Raw genomic sequence first — 13320 nt, 5'->3', positions numbered from 1 at the left:
CCTAATCCCACCTTTAAACCCTTCATATTGATCCCTCATATACGTTAGGAGTGATATTGTTCAACAACTACCTAAATATGCACTCTCTCTCGAGTAATACATACTAAATAGGCACAGTCGATTGAGAGCTCTTCAACCAACCACAATAATAACATAGTTTAACAATTAGAGAAAATACTATGGCAAATATATATTAACATAACAGGAAAATCATCCTCCAATAGGTTCCATCAAAATCCTAAATAAGAAATTAGCTATTCATAATAGTATGCAAAATTACAATGCTATAATTCATAACTAATAATGGAAATAGGAATAAGGAAGTGAAAAACTCGTAGAAGAATTCTCCTCCTTGCTCCTAGTGTATTTTTGTCTCCTTAGGTCGAATCCCCAATCTCCTTAGCCTCCTTAGGTCTAAAGTGTTTCAAAAGTATATCCCTTTCTCTCTCTCTCTCAAAATAGCATTTTTACATGTATTTATACCAAGTAGGGTTGGGTCCAGACAAAAATACCTTCTCCCACGCAAAATTGGACAATCACTCTGTAAGATTTGCACTATCGCACCGCATGGGGCGACGTTCCATGCGTGGCGACAGTGGGAAAGTTCAGATCGCTGATTCTGTTAGGCTGCAGAAAATTTCCACAGGTGTGGTGCATCGTGCACCGCTCGACGCCGCGGTATTGGGAATTCGCAAAAAATCAAAATAGGAAAGTTGTAATCCTTTCCAATAACTTTCCAACGATATATTGTGGAGCCCAAACAGAGTTTTGAGCAAAAATATATGTGCATTTTACTAGACACTGCACTGTATGCCCGCTCGATTCTTTGTTTCATTCTTAACTATCATCCGTTGATCCCGGAACACGATCCCTGCTTAATTTCTTGGGATTTTACTCAGAATTCAAAGCTTCAAATCACTTGAATTCATTCCATCATATCTACATAGCTCAGAATAACTCCTACAAGGCATAAAATACGCAATTAGTGCAAAATACTAGCGATTAAAGATCAAACTCAATTAAAGTGCAGTACATTATAGTGTAATAAGTGACTAAAATATACAACTATATCCTATCATCATTGATCTATTTATTTAATTGTCTCTCAGATTAACAATGACTACTTTCAATCCCCTTACTGCTATTCTTACTTAAAACAAACTCGAGGGTCCGAATTATGTTGATTGAAAACGAAACTTGGATATTGTCCTAATTGTTGAAGAATACAAATTTGTGCTCGATGAGGTGTGTCCAGAAAAACCTAGAGATGATGCTACGGATGATGAACAAAAGGCTTACCAAAAATGGGTTAAGGCTGATGAGATGGTGTGGTGTTATATTCTGGCATCCATGTCAAACATTCTGCAACATCAGCATCAGTCTATGGAGTCTACTTATGACATTCTAGAAAATCTCAAAGAAATGTTTGGAGATCAGAATCGTGCGGCTAAGCAGACTGCCATGAAAGCTCCTCTGAATACCAAAATGGTTGAAGGTTCATCTGTTAGGGACCATGTTCTGAAGATGATAAGTCTTCTGAATGAACTGGAGGTCCTTGGAGCTAACATTGATAAGGATATGCAGGTTGAAATGATATTGCAGACTCTGCCTGATAGTGTTTAGCAGTTTTGCATGAATTATAACATGAACAAAATGGATTTGTCACTTGCAAAATTGCTGAATAAGCTGCAGTCGGCAGAGACTATTATCATGCAACAAGCTCCTCATGTGGCATTGAATTTTAAGCCAGGTTCTTCTTCTAAGCCGAGAGGCAGGCAAAAGAAGAAAAAGGCTCAGAAACCCTCTGTTGGTGGCACAACTGCTGGTGTGAAAAAGGTTAAGGGCAAGTGTTATCACTACAAGCAGCCTAAGCATCATAAGAAGTAGTGTCCGACTTATCTAGCCAAGTTGAATAATAAACTAGGTAATTTACATCTACTTGTCATTGAAACTCTTTTAGCGATTGTTTCTACCATGTCATGGTGTGTAGATTCGGGAGCCGCTAATCATGTCTGCACTTATTTGCAAGAGTTTCAGGTAACGCGGCGGATAAGTAGAGGAGAAATCAATGTTTATCAAGCAGATGGTTCGGCAGCCCCAGCTTTAGCATTAGGAAATAGTAGTATTTCGTTTGGTAGTGATAGAGTTTTAACTTTAAAAGACACATTATATGTATCTTCCGCTAGAAGAAATTAATTTCGATTTCTAGCGCTATGAGAGATGGTTATGACATTAATTTTCATGATATTGCTAAATGTGTTATTAGTCATAATAAACGTCATCTCTCTTTGGCTACGTTGATTAATGCTATTTTTATTGTTGACTCTATTCCTAAACCGTTACAATCTAAAGAACTGAATTATGTTTATTTACCAAATAAGAGAAAACATTCTTCTGAATTGAGTGAAACATATTTATGGCACTTGCGTTTGGGTCATATAAATCTAAACATAATTTCAAGGTTGGTTAAGGATGAACCTTTAAGTTCATTAAAAGTGGAGGCACTACCGACTTGTGAATCGTATTTAGAAGGAAAAATGACAAAACGAAATTTTCCCTCAAAAGGAAATCGAGAAAGTGATAAATTAGAGTTAATTCATTCTGATTTGTATGGAAACTTAGTTATCTGAAAAACAAAATGACCTGATGCAAAACCTAGAAGTCGATTTTGACATACCATTGCATTTTAGTAGTGGGAGAAATGACAACAAACTTAATGTCCCACAAGAACAAGTGCCCGAAGTCATACTACCACAAAGTAATGGGAGTTAAGTTGAGCAGACTGCACAACAAGAAGAAGTCGTTGATATCCCTGTGGATAGCATGGAGACTTAGGTTCCTGATAATGATGTGGTTTAACCACAAGATCATAATAGTGTAGTTGCAGCTGATGTAGTGCGTAGTCGTAATAGGAGAGAAATAAGACAGCCAGTTCGTTATACGCTCTTGGGATAATCATATGATAGGATCCCTGAGGAGACTGCTTCCGAACCTAGCAATTACGACCAAGCACTACATGATAAAGATGACGATAAGTGGGTTGTTGCTATGAAATCAGAGATGGGGTCTATGTACTCTAATCAAGTCTAGGATCTTGTAGAACCACCTGATGGGGTAAAACCCATTGGATGCAAGTGGATCTATAAGAAAAAGAGAGGTGTAGACGGAAAAGTGCAAACTTTTAAAGTAAGGTTTGTAGCAAAAGGGTTTACTCAGAAAGAAGGGATCGATTATGAGGAAACTTTCTCGCCGGTAGCCATGCTTAAGTCTATTAGAATTCTCTTATCCATTGCTGCTCATTATGATTATAATATTTGGCAAATGGATGTCAAGACAACTTTCCTTAATGGAAGTCTTGATGAGTGCATCTATATGATGCAACCAGACGGTTTCGTAGAAAGTGAACACATGTTGTGTACGCTTAAAAGGTCCATTTATGGACTGAAACAGGCATCCAAGGCATGGAACACTTGCTTTGACAAGGCGATTAAAATTTTTGGTTTTGATCAGTGTCTTAACGAGTCTTGTGTATACAAAAAATGGGATTGGGACAAAGTGGCGTTTTTGATCTTATATGTAGATGGCATATTACTCATAGGAAATAATATGGGCATGTTGGGTTCAGTTAAACAGTGGTTGTCCACGCACTTCGATATGAAAGATTTGGGAGAAGCGGCTTATATCCTTAGGATCAAGCTCTTGCGAGATCGCAAGAAAAGGATATTAGGCTTATCCCAAGCTCTTTATATTGATGCAATACTCTCCAGGTTTAGCGTGCATGATTCCAAGAAAGGATTCCTCCCTTTCAAGCATGGAGTTTCTCTATCTAAAGATCAGTCTCCTAAAACTGATGCAGAGATAGAAAAGATGAAGGTGGTCCCCTATGCATCTGTTGTGGGGAGTCTGATATATGCTATATTATGTACTATACCTGATATCTGCTTTGTCGTTGGCGTTGTTAGCAGATTTCAGTCTAATACTGGGAGAGAGAATTGGACAGCGGTTAAGCATATAATCAAATACCTGAAAAGGACTAGGGATTACATGCTAGTCTACCATTCGGATGACTTTGTGCTATTTGGGTACACTAATTCGGATTTCCAATCAGATAGAGATTCTAGAAAGTCTACCTCAGGAAATGTGTTTACTCTGGGAGGTGGAGCCATAAGTTAGAGGAGCATCAAGCAAACTTGTGTTGTTGATTCCATCATGAAAGTCGAATATGTGGCTACCTCTGAGGCAGCCAAAGGGGCGGTTTGGCTCGGGAATTTCCTAAGAAAGTTGGGTGTGGTTCCCTTTATTCAAGCACCAATAACATTTTATTGTGATAATAGTGGTGTGGTTGCTTATTCGAATGAGCCAAGAAGCCATAAAAGAGTAAAGCACATTGAGTGTAAATATTATTTAATTCGTGAGATAGTGCAAAGAGAGGATGTAGTAGCCACCAAGATTGCGTCGGAGAACAATTTGGCGGACCCGTTTACTAAGAGCTTGCTACACAAGACTTTTAATAGGCATGTAGACGGAATGGGTGTCAGAATTGTAGACGCATGGTTATGAGTCTAAGTAGGAGATTATTAGGATATACTATAAACCATGCGTATTGTTATAGTATTATTTATGGAACAATTATTTATTTTTTATTCAATTCAATAAAATTTTATTTTAAATAGATCATGGATTTGTTTGTGCGCCCGTTGCTTATATAGTAGATGATTTAGTGTATAGAGTTTAACGTATATACGAAAGATTAAATCATCGGTTCTGATAAGTCATAAAGTTTATGTTCACAATCTAATGATGGAATTGGACAAACCATGGGAATGATAGTAGCACAAGATTAAATATAATTTATCTTGATTATGGGAATAGTTTAATTACACTTCTTGTGCTAGTATATTTTGTATGTATTGAACGGATCAAGTAGAGATAAGTATTTTATACTGACTTAATAAAATAATTTTTCTAGTCCATTCAATGTACTTATACTCTTAAACTTGATAAAATTATTATTAGTTGTGTGTGTCATTTATTGTTTTGATTTATTAAAAGGCGAGATTCTTTCGTGGGTCAATAAGCCTGGTAAATTGGACAATAATGATATACATTGGTAAAGTAATAATTAGTTGATAGAATTCATATCTCGGTTTTTGAGATTGATGTAAGCTTATAAGTTTTCATGTGTAAACCCGGCCGATGAATTTTGTATCTGACACATGAATTAAGTTAAGCGAAAGTCTAAAGGAATCAATAAATTAAATAGTCAGTAATTTAATTTGATTGGTTAGTATTTGAATCTTAACATGGGGAGTTAAATAAGGTGTTATGGAAGAATTTCGAAATTGAACTAAGGAGTGCAATTACGAATTTTTAGTGGAATAATTCGTAATTTTTTATGGTAGAATTGTTAATTAAATTTTGTGGTCCCTACTGCGCCTAAATAATAGGAAATAAAGGAAACCTTTCCTTAGTGGAAAAAGAAAACCTAACACGTTTTGGAAAATGGTTTTAACCTAAAAATTGTGGCTATATATACTCCATATAGGGCTGACGTTTTTGCACTGGTTTTTACACGTTTTCATCCTTGGAATTTCGCCCACCCAAAATTCTCGCTTTTCGGATATTATTTGGATAACACGGTAGAAGACTGTGGAGGTTTTGCTGAGATCGCAGTCTTGCAACTCTGGAACTGGAGACTGAGATTAATCTGTTTTGTTCACGTTTCAAGAGGTAACTCAAATAATCTCCGTATGTATTAATTGTTTAATTTATACGTGAATACGATACTGTAATTGCTTTCGCTGCTGCGATATATAATCCAACACCCCCTTGCCCCCTCTTTTAGTTTCCTGCTTTGGTAATCAGTAGCTTTATCCGAGATTTTCGGTAAATTAAAAGTTTGCTATAAGTCGTAATCGTAGTAGAATTAGTACATTGGAAGATATTTAAGACCTTAAATTATTCCTGGAAGAAATTACCGTGACTATTTCTGTTTTATAACCATGTCATTATCACGTAAAATGTAGTAGTAATATTCAACAGTGAAAAGAAAGTGGAGTAGTTGACCAAACTTCCTGGCTGTTTAAGCATTTAATATTCTTGATAATTTGAAATTTACTTGTGTAATCATGATCATCATTGTTGTTACAGTTCTTAAGTCTATCATTATGGAACCTAACAGTCTCAACGCACTATGTAATTTCTGCTTGTGCTGTTTTGCTGTTCCAAAAAATTATATATTTAGATTGACCAAATAGATACTCCATAGTTGACCATACAATTTCATTGATTTAATCGAATATTTCGACAGCTTATAATTAATTTGTTGATATGATAATAAAGTGGACAAACAAAGAAAGCCCCACTCAGTCGCCCATGTTCTGAATCAAGTAGCAACGAAATGCTGCTATTTTGCGATGAACAAATAACGTTACAAAATAATAAGAAAATCTACGTTCGAAGTTAAGGAAAATATTTTTAGTAGAAAATCTACTGTCCAACATCATCCGATGAAAAACTCGTGGCTGCTGGTGTTGGGGGAGAAACATCGGTCTGATTGGACTTCAAAAATCCAAGCTTTTTGATGAGCTCTTTAGCAATTAACTCGTTAGCACTATCAGAAGGATGATATTCATCCCAAAAAACATATTTGCTTCTGTCACTGCACAATGTCGATGCTGGAATACACGTTAAAGCTGGCCTAATTCTTCCGAATGAGCAGCATGGTGAATCAGAGTTACTAAAACCTGCAATATTTCCAGAGGAATTGGTTATTAATTTTACACTAACAATATAAAGAATTTTTATTCGATCGCTATAGTTTAGCTTGCTATAGCATGTTAGTTATCAATTTTACATGGATTTTCAATCAAAATTTTCCATGTAAGCCGATTCCTTAGCTCCTGAATTGATGCTGCAAATCTTAATTTAGCCGCATGATTTCTCATCTTACCAAGAATTGCTTTAAAATTGTGAACATAGAGCTAAAGGCTTCAAGTTTATGCGTTTATCCCTCTACGATAGAAGAAAACGCGAAGGACTAACCAATCAACTTGATTCTCCGAGGTTTAGGGCTCGTTTGGTACGAGGCACAAGGAATAATTAATTTTGGGACTAAATTTAAGAAGAGTTTATTCTATATTTGGTTAGGGGAAAATTGCAGTATAATTAATCCCAGGATTGTAATTTTTTTTTAATAACTAATCCCGAGATAACTAATTCCAGAATAATTAATCGCGGGATAACATCTTTCCAACCAAATGACCCCTTAGAGTTTCATAGGGAAAGGTCTACCCCTTCCTTAGATTCCTTTTATTTTTGCCCCGATTAGGCTTCATCTTATTATCGGTTACTGATTAATGTTTATCATAAATATTTATACGAAACTACCTTATAGTGACATAATAATGTAAATATTTTTTACACTTTGTACAAAAAATTTAAGCTCTTCATTAGATTAACCTAACATTAATGTAATTCTAAATAATTTTTAGCTTCATTTAGATTGTTAATAACAATGTGTAGTATAAGCTTGTACCATAATTGCCGGGATTGGTAATGACATCGTTGACAACATCATATGCATCTCCAAACTTGTAGCTTGCATTTGGAAGAGTGTTGGACAATTCTACGACAAGTTCGTTTGTTGCTTTGTTGAAGGCTAGAGCCAACTGATTAGTCTTGTCTTGACACTGTCCATCTGTACTTAAAACTCTTTGAAGTGGAATACACCCCATTGGTCCGAGCCCAAACACCATCAACTCCCTTGCCCCCAAACTATGCAACAACTAAAAAAAAATTGTAAAAAAGAAATAACGTTAGTGGTTCAAAAATTACGAATTTATTCAGGAAATTGGCAATGAGAAAAAAAAAACTGATAATGGCTTACTATAAGTTGTGCTCTGAGAGTGTCCATTAAGTATTGAATAAAAGATTTATCAGTGTAAGTCCATGAATCACTGTAAACTGGCATTAAGTAATTGTTGATGAAATCATTGCTTCCCAGGGCGACAACGTATCGTGCTTGTTGGAAAAATTTCTCAGCTTCTTTGCTTCCTAATTTTTCTCTAATTAAGTCTTGTGTTCCTTGAAATAATTCTATTTGCTTGTATAAGGAAAACCTCTGTATCTGCACTTACAAATTGATCAAACTTCAACAGTGTCTAGACATAAACTAAACACTAATTAATATTTTTTCAATGATATATATATATATAGGAGAGTTACTTACGAAATAGGTGCCTGTCTCGTTTAGAATTCCACCACCACCAGAGGCAAAATTGACTCCGTCCTCCAATATGACATCTTCTGTTAACGATTGATTTAGATATGCTGGTGGCCGTGGAAGTCCCATTTCGTCACCTGCACAATAGGTATAGTTAACACTTAACACTAGCTTAGATACTTAAATACTCGATGATCGTAAATACTACATTGGAAATGTTACCTATTATATCAGCAACAGTACGGCCATTGCAGAATCTACCATTAGGCAATCCATTTCCAAAATCAATACCATACCATGGCAAGTTCGCGCGAGCAAGGCTTTTAGAGAGGAAGTTGTTGTTGCCAACATCTGAAAGAGAGTCCCCGAAGATGAATTGTACAATCTTGCAATTGCAACCTCCAAGTAGAAGAGTTAAAATTGTCACAAAAATTGGCAAGGTTAGTGTGAGCTTCATGATATAAGGCTTTGAAATTTTATTTTAGGAATAATGAGACCTTGTTACCTTTTAAATGTTACAAAGAAAAGGAAAGTGTAAGCATCGCATCGCATCAGCTGAGGAAGTTGGAATTTTTGGAGAGAAATGGAGATAAAGAAGGGTAGAGTTTGATAAACCAACCATCTAAGAAATTCAAACCTACTACATCTACCTTCAGTTCTGTTACAACGATTCAAGTCTAACAAACATAAGTTGCGTATTATCTACATTAATTGGGTATTTAATTACATCCCTCTCTTACATCAGTCAAATTAAAGTGCATGAAATCCTAACACCAATTTGGGTTTTAACTCTTTTCCCTCTAATTACAGATAGCCAAGTCTCTACTCTCTACTAACACTTCTCAGGGTTATTAGATTCTCAAGTCAAATCCATATATTAGGTAGCATATTTGCAGAATTTTTTTTGAAGTACCATATCTGCTGATTTTGGACTTCTAATAAGACAGAGAGCAGTGATATAAATTTCAAGTTCCTTTTCAACTTTAAAATGAAGCCCAAGAATTTTGATTCCAGTCCAAAGCTGAGTAAAGGTGCTAACCAAATATCTTGGAATTGGCAACTGGTGCACTAAATTTGGCGTCAGGCCCAGTTACGCTTTTATACAAATTGTTGACACTTCACTAACAAATGAATTTATATAAAGCTAATTAAATGGTGATCCAGACTTGGACTAAACAATATATTGATCCCAATTTCATAAGTAACAAATTCATATTTTTCTTCTTGTGAAAAGATTATAAGTTATTTATCCACTGGTTATTTATGGGCTATGATGAGAAAGAATTAGTCAAACTTAGATGCAATAATTGAAAATTTGAAGATAAAAACAAAACTCAGCACCAAAATCTCCTACAACACAAATATTGCGCCAAGCTCATTTTCACTTAACAGATCTTTTGATGAGCAATTGATTTACTTAAGATCTTTTTTGAGGAGCAATGGACCAATACATATATCTGAGCACTGTGAGCCACATTCTCAAAAACTATACGTGGCAGAATGTAAGCCACTTGTACCATCATGCAAAATTGAAGCCCCATACTATGAAAGAAAAAAACGAAAAACACAAGCAACAAGTTCAAGAATCTATCCCCATTATCCAAATCCAATCGTAGCCCTCAATCCTTTTTCATCAACGGCACTCATTCCCTTAATATCCCCAACCATATCCATCAAAATCATACAAAAAATTTCATAAAAACTCCACACTTTCACCCCACTCACTCTCCACACACTAAACCATGGCTTCCATTGCTCTCAAAACTTTCACCGGCCTCCGTCAATCCTCGCCGGAAAACAATTCCATTACCCTCTCTAAATCCCTCCCCTTAACCCAAACCCACCGTAGGCTCCGAATCAATGCTTCCAAATCCAGCCCAAGAGTCAACGGCCGCAACCTTCGTGTTGCGGTGGTGGGCGGTGGTCCAGCTGGTGGCGCCGCCGCTGAAACACTCGCCAAGGGCGGAATTGAAACCTTCTTAATCGAACGCAAAATGGACAACTGCAAACCATGTGGTGGGGCCATCCCTCTTTGCATGGTGGGAGAATTTGACCTCCCTTTGGATATCATTGACCGGAAAGTCACAAAGATGAAGATGATTTCCCCGTCCAACGTTGCCGTCGATATCGGACAGACCTTAAAGCCTCACGAGTACATCGGTATGGTGCGCCGCGAAGTACTCGATGCTTATCTCCGTGACCGTGCTGCTGAAGCCGGAGCCTCTGTTCTCAACGGCTTGTTCCTCAAAATGGACATGCCCAAAGCCCCAAACGCACCTTACGTCCTTCACTACACAGCTTACGACTCCAAAACTAACGGCGCAGGAGAGAAGCGCACCCTGGAAGTTGACGCCGTTATCGGCGCTGACGGCGCAAATTCCCGTGTCGCAAAATCCATCAACGCCGGTGACTACGAGTATGCTATTGCTTTCCAAGAAAGGATTAGAATTTCAGATGATAAAATGAAGTATTACGAGAATTTAGCTGAAATGTACGTCGGAGATGACGTGTCCCCTGATTTTTACGGGTGGGTTTTCCCCAAGTGTGACCACGTTGCCGTTGGCACTGGCACAGTCACCCACAAAGCTGACATTAAGAAATTCCAGCTAGCTACAAGACTGAGAGCCGATTCCAAAATCACTGGAGGAAAAATTATCCGGGTGGAGGCCCACCCGATTCCAGAACACCCTAGACCGAGAAGATTACAAGACAGAGTTGCATTGGTTGGTGATGCAGCAGGGTACGTGACAAAATGTTCAGGCGAAGGGATTTACTTCGCGGCAAAGAGCGGACGTATGTGTGCTGAAGCAATTGTTGAGGGTTCAGAAATGGGAAAGAGAATGGTGGACGAGAGTGATTTGAGGAAGTATTTGGAGAAATGGGACAAGACTTATTGGCCAACGTACAAGGTGCTTGATATATTGCAGAAAGTATTTTACAGGTCGAATCCGGCGAGGGAGGCTTTTGTTGAAATGTGCGCAGATGAGTATGTGCAGAAGATGACATTTGACAGCTATTTGTACAAGAAAGTGGCACCAGGAAACCCCATTGAAGACTTGAAGCTTGCTGTGAATACCATTGGAAGTTTGGTGAGAGCTAATGCACTAAGAAGGGAAATGGACAAACTCAGAGTATAAGAGGATTAATAGCATTAATATTTTTCTTGTAACTGAAGAGTTTATTTCTCAAATTACTCTGTAAACACCTTTCATCCTTCCTTCAATAGGATTTATGTAACTTCATGATTTGAGCTACATTTCTTCTGACAGGCTTGAGTTGATCATTATTGAACTTGGTTTAATTTTTGAATTCACATTCATTATAATAACTAAGCTATGTAACGCTGGGATAACTTGATGTTGAATGCCAAATTAAGAATGACAAAATAGGAGTAGAGATCTAGACTAAATCGCAATTGCATGCAATGAAGAAGAAGATTCTGCAAAACTAACTTATTTAGTGCAGAGTATCTGATTTTATACAAATCCCCTCACACGAGTCACGGGTGTGATAAGGGTAAAAAGACTAAAATACCCCTGCCAGCTAACATAACTAAACTAACATAACTACCAAGTCTTCAATATTCCCCTCAAAACAAAGGGTGGAAGACATCCAACACTCCAAGCTTGGAAATTAAAGAGTGATGTTGAGCTGCAGATAAACCTTTGATGAGCAAATCAGCAAGTTGCAATGCAAAACTAACATGGTGTGGTGTGAGGAGCCCTGTCACGACCCAATCCCCGAACCCGGTCGTGATGGCGCCTCTCGCGGAGACAAGGCCAGCCAGACCGAAACGGAACACCTCTTTTAAACAGTTAATCATCATAAACAGTAGTAACATATAATATAATATTCATAAATTGCGGAATTTAACGATAATAACAGCAGGAACCATCCCGACACAGCCCAAACCGGGGTGTCACAAGTCATGAGCTACTACAGAATCTGCTATAGGTCTACAAAGTACGGAATCCGATACAACAGTCTGAAGAAAACATAAATGATAAAGGATAAGAGAGACAAGGGGTTGCGGACGTCAACAACTACCTCGTAACTCCAAATCACTGCCTAGCTTGGAAGGAATCAACGCTCAGGTGCGGACTCTGCTATACCTGAATCTGCACACATGGTGCAGGGAGTAATGTGAGTACTCCGACTCAGTGAGTAACAATTAAAAATAATGGCTGAAAGTATGAAAACACGTAAAGGCACAAAGCAATTCCATATCAAGTAGTAAAATCACTTAAAGCAGTAAATCAGTGAAGAAATCAAATGATATTCCTTTTTAAAACAAGTAAAACAGGTAACTTAACAGGTAATTAACAAGTAGAAATCCGCCTCTCGGGCACAGTATCAATCGCTCAGCGTAGTATCAGCCCTTCGGGCTCATTCTCAGTACAGTATCAGCCTCTCGGGCTATCTCACAATCACTCAGCATAATGGTCAGCCATTGTTACCTGACCAAATTGCATCATACAGTGTCATTGTTACCACTGTTTCAAATCACATGGGTACCCGCGCTCACTGTGGGTGTGCAGACTCCGGAGGGGCCCCTTACGGCCCAAGCGCTATATCAAGACACCTCGTGGCATCATCACTTAACATATCCTCACATCACTCAAGCCACTGCATGGCATAAATAGTATCTCAGGCCCTCGACCTCATATCACTTAGCATATCCTCACATATGGCCCTCGGCCTTACTCAGTCCAGAAATCATCATAAGCCCCTTGGGCATTAGTAAAACAGTAGTTCTTAGCCCAAAACATGATGTAGAAATATCATTTAAGTTTCAAATCTGAGAAAAAGTGGCTGAGTTTGCAAAAGAGTAGATATCAACAGGACTGAGTTCAAATAATAAGTCAAGCAGTAAGGAAAACAGTGATAAAAATCCCCGAATGGTTCAAATAGTTGGCACGAAGCCCAAATATGGCAATCATCCCGAATCATGATGATAACAAATGAATTTCAGTCAAATATTTAGTAAAATCATCAATCGGGATGGGCTAAGTCACACTCCCCAGTAGTGAAAGACCACACGTTCATCATCCAGCGCGTATCTTGCCTCAATATAGCACTACGATGGGTAATCCGGG

At 37.8% G+C, this 13320-nt stretch overlaps 3 protein-coding genes across 3 annotated transcripts; 2 read left to right on the top strand and 1 right to left on the bottom strand.

Moving 5' to 3' along the window:
- Positions 1-567: 567 nt before the first annotated feature.
- Positions 568-1623, top strand: LOC107830421 (uncharacterized). The gene is made up of 2 exons (XM_016657968.1): positions 568-646; positions 1223-1623. The coding sequence occupies exons 1-2, from the start codon at positions 568-570 to the stop codon at positions 1621-1623; spliced, it is 480 nt and encodes a 159-aa protein (XP_016513454.1).
- A 4755-nt stretch (positions 1624-6378) lies between these two features.
- On the bottom strand, positions 6379-8778 carry LOC107830445 (GDSL esterase/lipase At1g74460-like). Its single transcript, XM_016657994.2, has 5 exons — positions 8447-8778; positions 8231-8361; positions 7889-8128; positions 7538-7787; positions 6379-6746 (listed from the first exon to the last, which is right to left on the bottom strand). The coding sequence occupies exons 1-5, from the start codon at positions 8679-8681 to the stop codon at positions 6490-6492; spliced, it is 1113 nt and encodes a 370-aa protein (XP_016513480.1). The 5' UTR covers positions 8682-8778; the 3' UTR covers positions 6379-6489.
- Positions 8779-9912: 1134 nt separating this feature from the next.
- Positions 9913-11487, top strand: LOC107830453 (geranylgeranyl diphosphate reductase, chloroplastic-like). The gene has a single exon (XM_075256657.1). It carries the CDS (start codon positions 9967-9969, stop codon positions 11359-11361), a length of 1395 nt encoding a protein of 464 aa, XP_075112758.1. The 5' UTR covers positions 9913-9966; the 3' UTR covers positions 11362-11487.
- The last annotated feature ends 1833 nt before the right edge of the window (positions 11488-13320 follow it).

This window comes from Nicotiana tabacum, chromosome 6, assembly GCF_000715075.1.
Source record: "Nicotiana tabacum cultivar K326 chromosome 6, ASM71507v2, whole genome shotgun sequence".
NCBI classification, from domain to species: domain Eukaryota; kingdom Viridiplantae; phylum Streptophyta; class Magnoliopsida; order Solanales; family Solanaceae; genus Nicotiana; species Nicotiana tabacum.
The sequence above is the reverse complement of the archived record's forward strand: the minus strand, read 5'-3'. Positions and strand labels throughout refer to the sequence as shown.